Raw genomic sequence first — 16,351 nt, 5'->3', positions numbered from 1 at the left:
AAGAACATGTGGGTATCCCTGCTTACATATCAGTTGTTCAGTGAACCAACTTAGCTGTCGCACCAATGCACTTTATTCAGGATGTAGGCTGTGTTGATAGTGTGGTAACTGGGATTGATAAGTACACTCGCCAAAAATGTATTTAACTGGCAAATGAGTAAATTAACAAGTGACAAAAATGAAATCAGATCACAATGTCCATTAACTGGGGATTGCAATAGTTGTGTTTGCATAGCAGTTCCACTCGAACACCAATCCCGGAGTGTGTACTCTCCTTGGCGATGAGCATGTTGCCCGACTGCACAAGTGCGGGAGAACACTGACATGTGCCCAGAACAAAACAAATCGTTTTTCTGAGATCATGGGATGCTGTGTACTTCACAGACATGATGAAGTGAGGATGAAAATGAAAGGAGAGTGCCAAACAAACTTCTGTACCTGTCTGTGTGGAGCTCGCATTAAGCTCAACCCAAGTGGTCTGTGGATTGAAGTTATGTACTGTACTTTACAGCAGCTCATTTTGCACTGCTATTGCTTTTTTCGCTGACCCACACCCATGCCCACTGAAAACTTCCAGAATTGTGCCTATTGGCAGGTATGCACGCCAACAGATATCTGATGCAGCTATCTTGGGCCAGCCGTAAGAGGCTCTCATTCTTTCATGCGTTTTTGCAGTATGGCTGCCACAAGCTGATGGCATAAATATCCTTTTTTCACATTATCTAATAAGCTGTAGACAGTCACCTACTAAAAGCTCTATTAACATTGCATGGCCAAGCATGTAAGATGATTTTCTCATATCAACATTGTAAACTAAGTTCTATTCTGTATTCCTCTTTTTTTTCTTTTTTTTTTTTTTTTTTTTTTTACCTTACAATTTTAAACCAGTAGATAATAAACATTAAAAAAAATATTCAGCTGATAGCACAAATATGCTTTTTTCAGAACGTATATGTCCCTCTAGAGCCCATTCATTCATAACAATGTAATTAATTTGCAGACCAACTTCAGAGAAGACTAACAAAAGTTCAATAACCAATAGCCAAAGTTCTTCTATGTTATTTGCAAACAGAACAACATCATAATTAATTTCTTTCCCAGCACTTGGATTACCTGAGTCTCCCATATCAATTTAGACATTGATTTTCTAAAACTGCTGAAAATACTTTTGGAGATATTGAGTCACCTCGTTTTACACCTCTTTGAATAGGAAATTCATTGGCTTCTTCCCCAACTCTCACAAATGCAGTGAAGGTTTTGTATGTCTTATATAACACATTAATATAGCCATGTTCTGTTCTTTGTATTGTTTGAGCCACAAACAGAACTGGGTGACTGGTCAAATCAAATGCCTTTTCAACATCTGTAAAGGCAAGGGAAAAACGTAAATGGTATTCATCTGTTCTACTAACTGTTTCGCGTACAGAGAGAATATGGTTCATTGTATTAAATCCTTTGCTGAACCCAGTTGCACAGTGGGCTGAGCCAGGTCAGATGTAGTACTCAACCTGATATGCAAAATTCTAGTAAAAACTTGGTACAGTAGGAGCATAAGGCTGACAGCGCAACAGTTCTTTAGATATTTAGCACTGCCCCTTTTTTTTATTATGATTATTTTGGCTTTATTTCAATCTCTTGGTAAAGTCCAAATGTGAAAAAAACTTTGAAAATAATACAGCCAAATGCTTTGCCATAACATAATGACCAAGAGCTCAGTGATTTGATGACCTTTTGTGCCTTTCTAGAGGGTGGGATCTATTATGATGTACGCACATCAAAAAAAGTTTTGCATCACCCCAGTTCCCAGAAGTCCTGAAGATTGATATTGTAGTACAGGCACAGTCCCTTTGACTGTTCAGAGATGTCACTAAACCCCCCCAAAGCTATAAACAGCCATGCATGTGCAGTGCATATTAGACAGAGGGGGTCCGACAGCTGATAAGTTCCAATCACTCCGCCATGAAGGAGGTACATGGCTTGTGTTGTCTGTAGTTCAACCATGCCTAGATGGTCAATACTGTGGTTTGATCATGTCCACATTGTTATTTTGTGACAGGAAAGGCTCTCCACAAGGGAAGTGTCCAGGTGTCTCGGAGTGAACCAGAGTGATGTTGTTCGGACATGGAGGACATACAGAGAGACAGGAACTGTCGATGTCATGCCTCACTCAGGATGCCCATGGGGTACTACTGACGTGGATGACCACTACCTATGGATTATGGCTTTTCATACAGCCACAGGACATCATGTTATGACTCAAACTGTGCTCAATATGCTGCATGATGCGCACCTTCACGCCCGACGTCCATGACGAGGCCCATCTTTGCAACCATGACACCGTGCATTTGGTACAGATGGGCCCAACAACATGCCGAATGGGCCATGCAGGATTGGCATCACATTCTCTTCATCAATGAGTGTCACATTTGCCTTCAGCCAGATAATCATCGGATACGTGTTTGGAGGCAACCCGGTCAGGCTGAACGCCTTAGACACATGATCCAGCGAGTGCAGCAAGGTGAAGGTTCCCTGCTGGTTTTGGGTGGCATTATGTGGGGCCAGCGTACATTGCTGGTGGTCATGAAAGGCACCAAAACAGCTGTACAATATGTGAATGCCATCCTCCGACCGATAGTGCATTCACATTGGCAGTATATTGGTGAGGCATTCTTATTCATGGACAACAAATTTGTGCCCTCATCAAGCACATCTTGTGAATGACTTTCTTCAGGACAGCAACATTGCTCAATTAGAGTGGCCTGCATGTTCTCCAGATATTAACCCTATTGAACATGCCTGGGATAGATTGAAAGGGGCTGTTTACAGACGACGTGACCCACCAGCCACTCTGAGGGATCTACACCGGATTGCCATTGAGGAGTGGGACAATCTGGACCAACAGTGCCTTGATAAACTTGTGGATAGTATGCCACAACAAATACAGGCATGCATCAATGCAAGAGGATGTGCTACTGGGTGTTAGAGGTACCGGTGTGTACAGGTATTTGCACCACAACCTTCGAAGGTCTCGCTGTATGGTGGTACAACATGCAATGTGTGGTTTTAATGAGCAATAAGAAGGGCAGAAATGGTGTTTATGTTGATCTCAATTCCAGTTTTCTGTACACCTTTCGGGACTCTCGGAACCGAGGTAATGCAAAACTTTTTTTTGACATATGTATTATAGTAGGTTTTAAAAAAGTAATTACCCATGAACAGTTATAGCACTAATCAACACATTGGGCTAAGAACTGGCCTTGGAGAGAATCTATTTATATTTACTGTGGTCCTATTATCCTTTATCTTCTGTGCAAGAAAGAACCCCATCTTTCCTTGCACTAAGAAATTACCAGTTTATCGGCAATTACAATGGCTTATGCTGTGAAGCAATATTTTTCCTGTTACAGAGCAATTCCAGTGTTGAGTGATGTATGAAATTTGCTGAACTAGGTGTCCACCAAAAATGTTAATTACAGTAGCTGAAACACTGGTGGAAATATATCATCATCTAAAAATTTTCCACTGTGAGAGACATGCTATAATTTAATGATTTCAATGCACTAATGTGTATTAGTTTAAGATTATTATCCTAAATTCATATGTGTGTCCATCCAATGGCAAGTTACGGATGAAGATTTTTTGGAATATAATTTAATGCTGTTTTTTGCAGTGCATTTTGAAGACTCACATTATTAACTAACAAAATCTGGTGAAACTTGATATAGTTTTCTACTAGGTTATAATAATAATAAATGGTACAAGTGTGCACAAAAGGATTTTGTACTACTTGTAATTTACTAAATGCTATGATTGGGTTTACATACACTTTTTAAAGGTTAGGTTAGTTTAACTTAGTATGTATATCCAAGCTCATGTCTTTCCCTGACATATCTAAAGGATTCAAGATTAGACTAGACGTGTAACTGACTAATCAGTCCTCTTTTTGATTATTCCATATTTCTAATGGAATGCCTAAGTAGCTTCCATATGAAATACTCTAACGTCTTGTTGCAAAAAAAAGGAACTACATTTTTTATTTTTTTTTTAAATGAATAATTACTGAAATGATATACATAAGATGGACATATACTAGGTCAAAAGCTAGTAGACTCTGTTGTTACAATAAGTAAAAGATCATGATAGGTTGGACATGACAAATGCCACAAAATAAGATGCAGCTACTTTGGTACTCTTTAAGCATCAGAGACGAAGCTAGGATCATAATAAATGAATATATAATTTATATAAATATAATATTAAAGAAGTTGGTTCTAATATAAAGAGATAAAAATGAGAATAATGATAAATAATAACACAAAAACGTACATACTTCACTGATGCGTAACTTCCACTAGTAGCTTTTAAGAAGCAAAATGTAATGATGTGAATTTTTTAAGTAGAAGGATAATTAATTATAGAAAAAGACATACTAATATAAAATATATTTACTGTATGCCATACACAAGTGTAAAAGAAGATTCTTACAAAAATGCTTAAGGTTTGAATTAGATTATTTAGGAGTTAATAACACACTTACTCATTTAATCTTATATTAAAAGTCAAGTCTTTCAAATAATTTGCAGATGCAAATTTGTATACATATGATACTTTGTGATAGTGCACATATTTATTTTATGCTGTATTATTATTTGTTTGTAATACTGGCAGTGATCGGACTTTATGTCACAACAAGTGCAGCACGGAATTTCAAACACCACATGGACTGCTTAAGAAGAGCCTCTCAGTAGGCGATGTTAAGACTCATCAATGAATAACATCCATCAAACACTGAATTTATGGAGAATTTTAGTATTAATGATACCTCCACACTGGAAGCATACCTCCGCACTGAAATCATATCTGTACATGTTCATGTAATAAATGTTCATTGTTATATAAACTGGCTGAAGAGCATTTCAAAAGTTTAGGAGAATAATTACTCTATACAGAAACTAGTTCTACATCAAGACATTTTTTTAGTATTTTGTCACCCAGAACGATCTTAATATCGAACAGCAAGCATCAAAATTACTTAATGTGAAATAACCACATGAAACTAAAGTAGTTGCAGAAAAAACAGGTGCCAGACTGGGAGTCAGTGAAAGAATCCTAAGAAATGTACTACACCCACACAGGAGACAGCTTGAAAAACCTTTGTTTTGCTGATTTCCAAGTATTCTTCATCAGTCTGGTAGATCTACCATGCAGGTTTGGTATACAAGATAGACAATATCCAAAGTATAGTATCAGGTTTTATCATTGGTTCATTTACTAAATGTAAGTATCATGGATACACTCATCAAACTCCAATGACAGATATTACATGAGAGACATTGTGTATCACGAAGAGGTTTACTGCTAATATCCTGATGGTATGTGTTCCAAAGGCAGTCAAGCAATGTATGAACTTCCTCCCACATGTACTCATATAATGACCACGACAATAAAATCAGAGAAAATCAAGCTCCTATGGAGGATTACTAACAGTCATTCTTACAATGCATTAGTGTTAACTAGCAGTAATTAGTTTTTATGTTAAAAAGCCCATCAAATAATCTAAATATTTACAGGAAAAATGGAAAAAAGACTGTTAAATGAGATACCCTCTGCTACACAACCTACAGGGGCATGTGGAGCATAGACGTAAATGTGGGTATCGTTTCTAATCTATTCCAACAAGCTGTCCCAGTATTTCCCTAAGCAATGTGGATAAAACATTTAAAACTTAAAACTTATTGACCAGACTGGTATTTAGAACCCACTACAGCTTTATGTGCAAACTGAACATTACTTAACACCTTCCTAGATCCACAATAAATGATATATTTTGAAAATGAGAGGGGAACATATATCTTCTTGCATAAAAAATGTTGTATACAAATATTTACATACTACATACCAATTCGAGCAATTAAGTTTGACTGCAGAAGAAGTATCTGAAGATTTCGGCACCAATTCTGAATGTGTTCAATCTTCTCAATGTCTTCTTGATGTAGGCTTATCTCTTCTAAAGTGGATATTTCCCCTTCATTGTGTTCTGATCTTTTGCGAATTAGTTCTTCTGTAACTGCTTATAAACATTTATTACTTTTAACTACTAGAAACATTAAATGCTTCTCTCATTAAATTTTTAATTGACTACAAGAGTTAGATCTTTGAAAAATAATGAGTTACACATATGTACTCACTATATTCCAAATGATAAAACATGCTACAGCAGATGATGAAATTTTTGCAAATGAAATAAATTACATAAGTGGCTCTCAAGCTTGATATACAAGGTCTGTTCAAAAAATTCCAGGACTTTATCCACAAAATTTTTCTACGCTTTTATTTTCATGGTGTCATTCAAAATACTCTTCTCCACAGTTGATACACCACTCCCAATGCCTTTTCCACTACCAGAAATAGTCTTAGTATGCCTCTTGCTAGATCGCTTGAAGTAACATCTGCGAATTTTCTTTTATCTTGTCTATTGTAGCAAATCTACATCCTTTTAACAGGGTTTCCAACTCAGGAAATAAAAAAAAAAAAAAGTCCGCAGGCAGTAAGTCTGGAGAGTACAGAGCATGAGGCAGCACAGTGATTTCCTTTTTTGTGCAATAGTCATGCATCAACAGGGATGAATGTTTAGGTACATTAACGTAATGCAAGAGCCATGAGTTGTCTCATCACATTTAAGACTGCTTCCTTCTCACATTTTCTCACAGGCATTCCAACACGTCCTGATAGTACCATCGATTAACAGTTTGCCCCTGTGGCATGAATTCATGATGAACTAATACTTCAAAGTCAAAGAAAATTATCAGCATGGCTTTGACATTTGACCTGACCTGACAAGCTTTTTTTGGTCTTGGAAGAACTCTTCCCAACCCATTGTGAAGGTTGAACCTTGGCCTCAATATCATAACCATAGATCCATGTCTCATCACCAGTTATGATGTTCTTAAGGAACATGTCATTCTCATTTGCACACTACAAAAGCTCTTCACAGATGTGAGGCGAGGTTCTTCCTGGTCTTGACTCATGAGCTGTGGGGTGAACTTGGTGGCAACACGATGCATTTCAAGATGCTGTGTCAGGATTTCATGACATGGTCCAACTGAAATGTTAAATTCTTCTGCACTCTTTCAGACAGTCAGTCTTTGATTGGCACGCAGAATTTCCTTGACATTCCTGACATGAGCGTCATTGGTAGACATCGAATTGTGTCCTGAGCGAGGGTCATCTTTAACTTCCGACTGGCCATTTTTAAAGCATGAGAACCATTCGTAACATCCAGTACATCTTAAGTACTCATCACTGTAGGCTTCCTGCATCATTTGATGCGTCTCTGTAATGGTTTTCTTGAGTTTCATGCAAAAATTAATACAGACACATTGCTCCTCTAACTCTGGCATCTCAAAATTTGGAAACTGTGCCAACAAGAACTAACAGACATATAACAATGAAACTTTCAGCAGTTACACATTAAACATGGGTGTGTGGCAGGGATGCCAACCACATTTCTCTCCAACGCACCACTGGTGCAAAATTATGAATGTTCTGAAATTTTCTGAACAGACCTCGTATAAATAAGATGAGCATAGAATGAAATTTAATAAAAACCATTTTATGTAAGAATAATTTTCTTTCTGAAATCATGAAAAAGGTCTTGGTTCTAACAATATGCTTAACTGTATCTAATAACTAGCTCCCCAGGAAGAGAAACACATTGATTCAGAGTGCAAGACATTGCTCTACTCAGTGCATCCTTCACGCCAATTTCAGCTTCTGCTTTCATCAGAAATAGAATTTTGTAGAGCATTGAGTGGCAGAAGGGAATAGCTTGGAAAGTTGCAATAAGTTCAGATATAGTATAAAACTCAGAAATAATTGGAACTCATTTCAATTTCTATTTGGTTCAAACATCTGATATTAATTTTTTAAACACGCACTCAGGTAATAAGGTGTTGTAAACCTCATAACATAAAAATGATGAGTACATGGAGCTTTATAATAGTATGAAGTATCAGTGAAAAAGCCTGATACAATGACCAGTATCCATTATCAGGAAAGTGTCAAACAATACAAAACATTCCTACCTAATGAAATACGAAGCTGTTCTATTACTGATTATTTCACACAATTTACAGAAAGCTCTAACTCCGTTATGACAAAAAAATAATTTTCTCTGTACAACACAGCAATAAATGTGCATTTTTGCACTTACTCTCACATTTACATATAAATTATGAAATTAAAAACAAAACTCTGTTCCAGATAAATTATGGTATCTCCAAATTGAGACACAATCCCTTTGTTAAGAATTTTTACTTCACACAACATACAAAGAAGAGACACAGCCATGAAACATGGTGAAAGCAATTATCATTAAGTGAGATTTTGTATGCATGAGAATGATGTTATCTAATGCTGCAACCACCAATGTTAGCAATGACAGAGAATTAGTCAATACCAGCCCCAAGCTATCCCACTTGTAATAATTCTTCTGCTGCCAGCACCCCCACATAAATGGCCAAGTTCTCATTAGTTTCTTTGTAATCTAACAGATTCTGGTGATGTCTTAAGTCAAAATGTGTGAAAGTGTGTATGTGTGTTTTTTTTTAATGAAAAGTAATAAACATGAAAAATATGTCATCTCAAACAAACTTCTCACCCTTTGCACCACCATTTTTTGTATATGTTCTCCTGTTAGTCCTAATTGGTGTGGGCTCCACACAATTAAGTAATATTTTAGGATGGATAATATGACAGTTTTGCAAGCAGTCTCTTTTGTAGGCTGCTTACATTTTCCCAGAATCCTACCACTCAAAAAAGGTCAGCCATGTGCATTACCTACAACTACGGCCATCCACAGAAACTTATCCAAGTGAGGGAGGAGTGTGAGGGTCTCTAAAATTGAAATTTTCTGGAGAATTGTTTGGATTAGTGGCATGCTTCAAGGAGTAAATTATACAGGAGAACAGAAACTTATTTTATCTAGACAATTTTTTATTAAATCTGTAAGTATAACTAACTTTAAGGTTAATGATGGTAATCTTTAACATGGAAAGTGACTTTCTGACATGAACACACACTGGGTTACATTTTTTCTAGTAGCACAGTGCATTTGGAAACTGAACTCCATCTCTAGAGGATATGTGTACAAGACCAGTGATAGAGAGAGGTGGGAGAAGGGTCAGGGCTCAGACTGCTCCATGGAGTCTGTACCTCTCACATTTATTGGATATTTTTTTAAAGTGTGGATGTAAGAAAGGCAGGTTCAATTTATAGAAGTTTCAACTTATGCTAAGAATGTCATCTCCTCTGTTTAGGAAGTAATGAGAAAGGGTAAAACAAGCAGAGGTTTCATTCCTTTGTGAGTCAGTCTCAAGGCAACTAGAAACAATCAGGTATGTCATCCGGGGGGTTGCGCTGCTATTGGCTAACACGTGTGATGTCATCTGGAATAGTGTTCTACCACAGGAATTTAACACCAGCTTCATGAATTACATGTTGTTAAGTGCTGAAGCACATCATTAAGCATTAATTAAATTTAAGACTATACGAAATAAACACTTGGAAACTGCAAATTGGAATATTAACAATATGAGGAAAAGATAGATTGCTACTCACTGTAAAGATGTAACATGTCCCACCCTCTTTGTGTGCTGTCCTCTGCCAATGCAGCTGCCAGTCTTTCCCCTTCCCCTGTCCTCTCCTTTCATGTTTTCTGTTTTAGTTTTTGCGTTCAGATGCCTTATTCTAATGAAGGTTCTTGTTCTTGGGTAGGGAGACACCACTTTGAGATGCATTATTGGAAACTTTAACATTGCTGTAGAAATTACCTTTTGCAACAGTCCATCACACTTAGCCACATGCCACCCATGAAAAATACAAAATATTAGTCTGAAGTTCTTTACTTTATTGAATCAGTAAGTTGAGGGAGAAGTGAGCCCACTACTGGAGATTGCAGAGATCCAATCATTACTGCTGCAAGATATTTAAATGCAGCTTGGGATTCACAGTCATCATTGGTTGCTAGTTCTTGTTAGCTGAAATTACAACAACGAGCTTTATGAAGTCCTGTTCTGATTCTTCAGTTGGAGAAACGTGACAGCACCAGACTAGTAATCTCAATAACAGACAGGGGTTGTCTTCTGTATTTCCCATCAGTATTAGAAGCTGCTTCAAAAGGTGTTGGTTTGTTGTAAAATGTGCCTAGACCACAAATTTTAGAAAAAAAGTTCTCCAAACAATCTGGCTTTAGCCTGCAAGTCAAGATACAAGGAACTCCCATATTCTGTACATCACTGTAAAGTCCAAAGAGAGAGTTTGCTGAAACTATGAAACCCTTCTGGAATGACAACAGGCACTGCATGTTAGAACAAATCTTGAGGAACCTTTTTAGTGTGTTCTCTTGTCTTTGAAAATTAAGGCCTCAGCCACTTTGAAGAGGCATCTAGTCATCCTCAGGAATCCTTGAGTTTAAAACAACAAAGTTGTCATTGGTCAGTTCAATTAAATTTCCTTTCTTTGCTTTGTTTAGCACATATTTAACAGCTTGGGCACAATGATGTGAAATAGTTGTGCTGCCATTCGTACATTCTGCCAAGCTCATCATATTACTTCTGCATGAACCTCCCTAATGTGATGTGTGATGCTTAAATCCATGCTCTGTATTGCTAACAGATTTTCAAAAAGCTTCTCGTTCAAGACTGTGATGTTGGGCAGAATCACTCCAGAATTACACCAGAAGCTGTTGCATAAATTAAAGGCACTAGGAGTAAGGGGAGTGGTTCTCAAATGGTTTCGTTCATATCTAGAAAACAGAGTACAGTCAGTAGAGCTCACACATGTCTTCAGTGGATCAAAGTACATTGAGAAACATGTATCTGATCCACAATATATCAATACTGGGGTCCCTCAAGGAAGAGTACTAGGCCCTGTATTATTTCTGGTGTATATAAATGATTTCCTGCAACATATCAGCCATGGAGAGAAGATATTGTTTGCGGATGACAGCAACATAGTAATCACCAGTATGAAACCAGCACAAATGTTGGAAAATTCTACTGAAGTGCTGAGGGATATTCACAAATGGTCTCAGGAAAACAAAGTAACACTCAACGTAAAGAAAACAAATACAATATGCTTTAGAATGAACAGAAAACAGAGTCCCTTAAATTTAAAACTAGATAACATCTCCATAGATGTACATACAACAAAATTCTTAGGGTTTCACATTGACAGCCAAATGAAATGGAATGAACATGCTATGAAACTCTTGAAAAAGATATCTGCAACATTTTATGCACTTAGAGTCCTTGTATCCACATGCAGTAGTGAATGTTTGAGAACTGCATACTTTAGTTATGTTCATTCAGTAATCAGTTATGGTATTATTTTCTGGGAAAACAGTGCTCAGAATTTACAAACAGTATTTAAAATGCAAAAGAGAGCAGTAAAAATTATAACAAAAAGCAGTATGTGGGCCCACTGCAGAGAACTTTCCAAAATGTTAGTAATTCTAACTGTTCCTTGTGAATTTATATTCCAAACCATAGCGTACATCAAGAAAAATATAGAAAATTATAGCACAAATAGCAGTTTTCATAACTATAGTACAAGAACAAGTCACTGTCTTCACCTAGACTGGAAGAATAAACATAAGATTCAAAATAACTTCTTGTATGAAGGTGTAAAACTGTATAATAAACTGCCGCACAAAATAAAAGAATCTTCACGAAAGCGTCCTGCAAAGTTAACGAAATCTCTAAATCATTGTTAGCAACACGTAACAGAGGTAGAGTATGTCAACGCATTGTTATTTCAAGCGGCGCAACAGTAAGTTTAGTTATGTAGTCTTATAGCGAGTAGCAGAGCCAATGTCGCAGTGTATTGGTCGCGATAGGCCTCGAAACTCAATTGTTGGCAGTACAGGTACCACCTCAAATATTTGGTGGGCCGGATACCAGGGATGTACGGCCAGCTAACGCAGGCCGGTTTGCCGGCTCTCGCGGGCTGTAGTTTGGAGACCCCTGCTCTAGATCATCTTCATATCTAAAACAAAGTAAACCTAAATATCTACCAGCTAATGTTCTGCAATAAGTAGAAAAGAAATGAGTTATACTTTAAGCGGCGTTTTACCTAAGTAGTTTTGTCAACAGCCTGTCTTGTCTACTCAGAACCGCATACCAGAATACTTTGTTTTGCAACAGCGGTCAATATTTTAAATCTAGCAGAGATGCTGATTCACAGGTAGGTGCACACAACCGCGTGGTAGGGATAAGGACGAGGCTGGGGCAGCGAGCGGAAGGGAAAGCAGGGTATGGTGGGTAAAATGCTGCTTGCAGGAGTATACAGGAATGAAGCTGAGAGAGGGTAGGGCAGCTAGGTGTAGTCGGGAGGATAGACAGAGTCTGGGGGGGATTGGCAGAAAAGGAGAGGTAAAAAGATTGTGGGTCAGTTGGTGGAATGAGAACTGTGTAGCACTGGAATGAAAACAGGGAAGGGGCTAGAAGGTAAGGACAAAAACTAATGAAGGTTGAGGCCAGGAGGGTTATGGAAACGTAGGAAACACTGCTGTGAGAGTTCCCACCTGTGCATTTCAGAAAAGCTGGAGTTGGTGGGAAGGATCCAGATGGAACAGGCTGTGAAGCGGTCACTGAAATGACTGGTCCTACTCAACCCAACAAGTCACATCCCTCGATGTTCGATGTTGACCTCCATCTCAAAGATGGCTAAATCACTACCCCTGTCCATATCAAACCCACCAAATAACAGCAATACTCCACTTTGACAGTTACCACCCATTCCATACCAAGAAGTCACTTCCATACAACCTAGCCACCTGTGGCCATCGCATCACAGTGACAAACAGTTCCTCTCAAAATACACCGAGGGTCTCACTGCGGCCTTCACAGACTATAATTACCCTCCAAACATTGTACAAAAACATATCTGCTAGGCCTTATCTCCCCACCCACCACCTCCGAAGTCCCACCGTCCAGCTACAGAGGAGCATTCCCCTCGTGACTCAGTAGCACCAAGGACTGGAACAACTGAATCACATTCTCTGACAGGGTTTTGACTAGCTTTAGCTACGTCATGAAATGAGGAATTTCCTACCCATTATGCTTCCCACCCCTCCCACAGTGGTATTCTGCAGCCCATCAAACCTACACAGTATCCTTGTCCATCCCTATACAACTCCTGTTCCCAACCCCTTGCCTCATACCCTGTATAGACCTAGATGCAAGACCTGTCCCATACATCCTACCACCACCACCACCACCACCAACCCCATTAAAGGCAGGCCCGCCTACGAAACCTGTGATGTGATTTACAATCTTAGTCTACCTTCTCGCCTGAGAATCTTTCCTCATCGAGGATCTAAGGACAATGTTCTTACTTCCCAACACATCAGCATTGGAGAACCTACTAAGATCACTACTCAAGAAAAGAGAGGAAGTGCCAATGGAATTCTATGGATCCGGGGCCATGATCGACCGCACTTGGACAGCAGCAAATTTTGAGATGAGACACGTACTTACAAGACTCGCAGTACACGGATTCCACCATGAAATTTGTGCAAATACAGCATACCACGAACCATCAAACCTTTGCAAGTGTACACTATGTGGGCAGTCTTGTGAGAGATACCATATAGAAACATGCAACAAGAGGACCAGATCAATTAGAGACTATGCAATAAATGGTTCCAATGACAATCTGTTATAATACCTGCACTGAATGTAATCTACTAAGAATTATGCAGACACTCAATACATCCTTGTAATTCACTCTCAAATGATTGTAATCTAATGTAAAACTATAATGGCTATTCTGCTGCAATAAATCGTTTAAAAATAAAAGAATCAGATAACATGTACTGCTTTAGGAAAAATCTTTAATTTGTTTTTGCAGAAACACTGCTTTTACACTATAAGTGAATTCCTTAGTACAAAATGATTGTAAATAGTTTTTGTTTCACAATATTTAAGTAACGAGCAAAAATGATTGTAAATAACTTACATGTCACAATGTTTAAATTACATGTAACAACAAACTGTATAAATATATGAATGTATGCAACTGACAACATCCATATATTTTAAAATGTCCGTGGATGGCTAAATAAATAAATAAATAAAAAATAAATAAATAAATCTAAAATGTGGTTTCTAAGCAATTTAAGCAAATTCGAGACATCACAGAAAATCCACACTCTTCTTGCTGAACCCATAGGGTCTGAAAAGTAGGTTTTAGTTGTGAAAACTCCTTTCAGACCTTTGAGTTCTATCCCATATCACAAATTACTGCTGCAATTTGGGTTCCAGCTGCTTCCGACTGCTTGACAATGTTTGGTGGCAACTCACTTGCCACGGAAATATCAAATTCAAAACATACAGGCTGTTTCCATGATTGCAACAAACCAGAAACCATGAGCACCATAACATTTTGGTTTGTTCCTAAAATAACATTATCTGAAGAATCACAGCACAAGTGACCATTTATATTCATCTTATTAAAACATAAGACTCCTATTTTCTCTAGTGGTTTGAATGTTTCTGTCTTAGCTTTCATAACATCCAGAACTTCTTTCAGAATTCCAGGTCTGCACCTGAATTGTTTGGCCCATTTCTGAAGTGTTGACCACAAGGAAAATGGCAGTTCTTTTTTTACAAGTAAGTGTAAGCTTTGGCTGAGAAAGCTCTTAAGATGAAAACATTAGCAATATCTTTTGGACCACACTTCACACTCTTATTATTACTTAGTAAAGACTGAATCTGGCCTGATGTGAAACACTAAGATAAAAAGCTATTTACCTTATCTCTAATTTGTTGTTCTGTTGTAGAAGAATCACATCTATTTACTTCCACAGTGTATTTCAAACACTTGGCTTTCAAGACCTCATTACTTATTTTTATAATTTGTTGTTCTATTGTAGAAGAATCACATCTATTTCCTTCCACAGCATATTTCAAACACTTGGCTTTCAGGACCTCATTACTTCTTTTTAAAGCATAGTTTTCTTTCCTTATCAGTTGTATTTCAGTTTTTTAAACTGTCTATTTTCTCTTTAGCAGTGATATCTAGTTCAAGAACTATCTCTGTGCTTGTCAAGTGATAAAATTTAATTTTATAAACTACACAGCACTCACTTTTGTACTCTTCTCTTTTCACATTGGCAATCTCTTGATTATGTTACCTATCAATAAAATAAATCTATTTTAAAACAGAATTATTATTATTGTTGTAAAAATGAAACCTCTGCAAGTGCTATAACAAATTAATGTGTGAATTATTCCAAATCCAATAATACATAGACATGTTTCTGAAGGGAATGAATATCTGTTAGTCACATGTGCATTGTTCTTGCTGGTGCTTGTGACAACCTTGAATGTATCTCAATGCCAATTTGGAATTTTTGTGATGGCACAACATAACAATTTAATTTTCTTCTCAGAGGCAACCCCAGAAGCTCATTTTTTAAGTCTCATTCATAATCCTTGGGGAGCTAATCATTTGAACAAATACTTCATTATTCACATTAACAGGATCAGCTCTTTTACAGTCTCATACCCATTTGTGCTGTAGTTCTCTATCTTTCTGAAATCAATGATAAGTGATGTCCACAGCAGTAATGTTGTACAAGCTATCAGTTATGGGCTAGGTAAAATATCTGCATTAATGTTGCAGACATCAAGTCTTACCTATCTGACAACTGAAAATTTTGCAAAAAGGTCTTGTTATGACAGAAACAAGGAAACCTACAGTATAACCTAATGGCATTCTTTGGGGGCCAGTCCAATGATCTTTCATGTGAACAGAGTAGTTTACATGCACCAGCTCTGTACCCAGCAGCAGTGGGTATGGGGAAAAGGGAAAAAGAAAGATTGGGGTCTCTTTTACAGCATTCTTAAATACTTAAATGCAACTGCAATAAAGGAAATTGTGAGATATCCTCTGAATGATTTGCCAGCCAAACAAATACATTGCCTGATAGAAAAAGTGAAAGACTCAAAAGGAGAGAAAGAAACACAATGAAACTTCACATGTTGAGAGGATATGTGATATTATGTGTACTGCAGAATCCTTGACAGCAAGGCTGGTTGGGGGAAGTGGGAAGGCAGAGGAGGGAAAGGTGCAAGCAGGGAGGTAAGTGCCTGATTTTGGACCCTTCTCACATTGCTTATGATGGAGCTTATGTGATAATTCCATTACACAAGCCTAAATGATAAAGATGGTTGTACCATATGTGCAACCACACTGGACGGGTACCTGTGAGGAGGCCAGAAAACATGGTTCCCAAAGAGAGGCAGAAGCCTTGCTGTGCTGGTACTGTGAATGGTTGTATGCAAAA

General features: G+C 37.8%; 1 protein-coding gene across 1 annotated transcript in view; it reads right to left on the bottom strand.

Annotated features, from left to right (window-relative positions):
- LOC126176388 (dynein axonemal assembly factor 11) overlaps positions 1-16,351 on the bottom strand; it is a 189,226-nt gene that overhangs the window by 153,661 nt on the left and 19,214 nt on the right. The window contains exon 2 of the mRNA XM_049923546.1: positions 5,900-6,071. Coding sequence (XP_049779503.1) covers positions 5,900-6,071 — 172 coding nt within the window. The remainder of the gene's footprint in view (positions 1-5,899; positions 6,072-16,351) is intronic.

The sequence above is a fragment of the Schistocerca cancellata genome, chromosome 3 (assembly GCF_023864275.1).
Source record: "Schistocerca cancellata isolate TAMUIC-IGC-003103 chromosome 3, iqSchCanc2.1, whole genome shotgun sequence".
NCBI classification, from domain to species: Eukaryota; Metazoa; Arthropoda; class Insecta; order Orthoptera; family Acrididae; genus Schistocerca; species Schistocerca cancellata.
The sequence above is the reverse complement of the archived record's forward strand: the minus strand, read 5'-3'. Positions and strand labels throughout refer to the sequence as shown.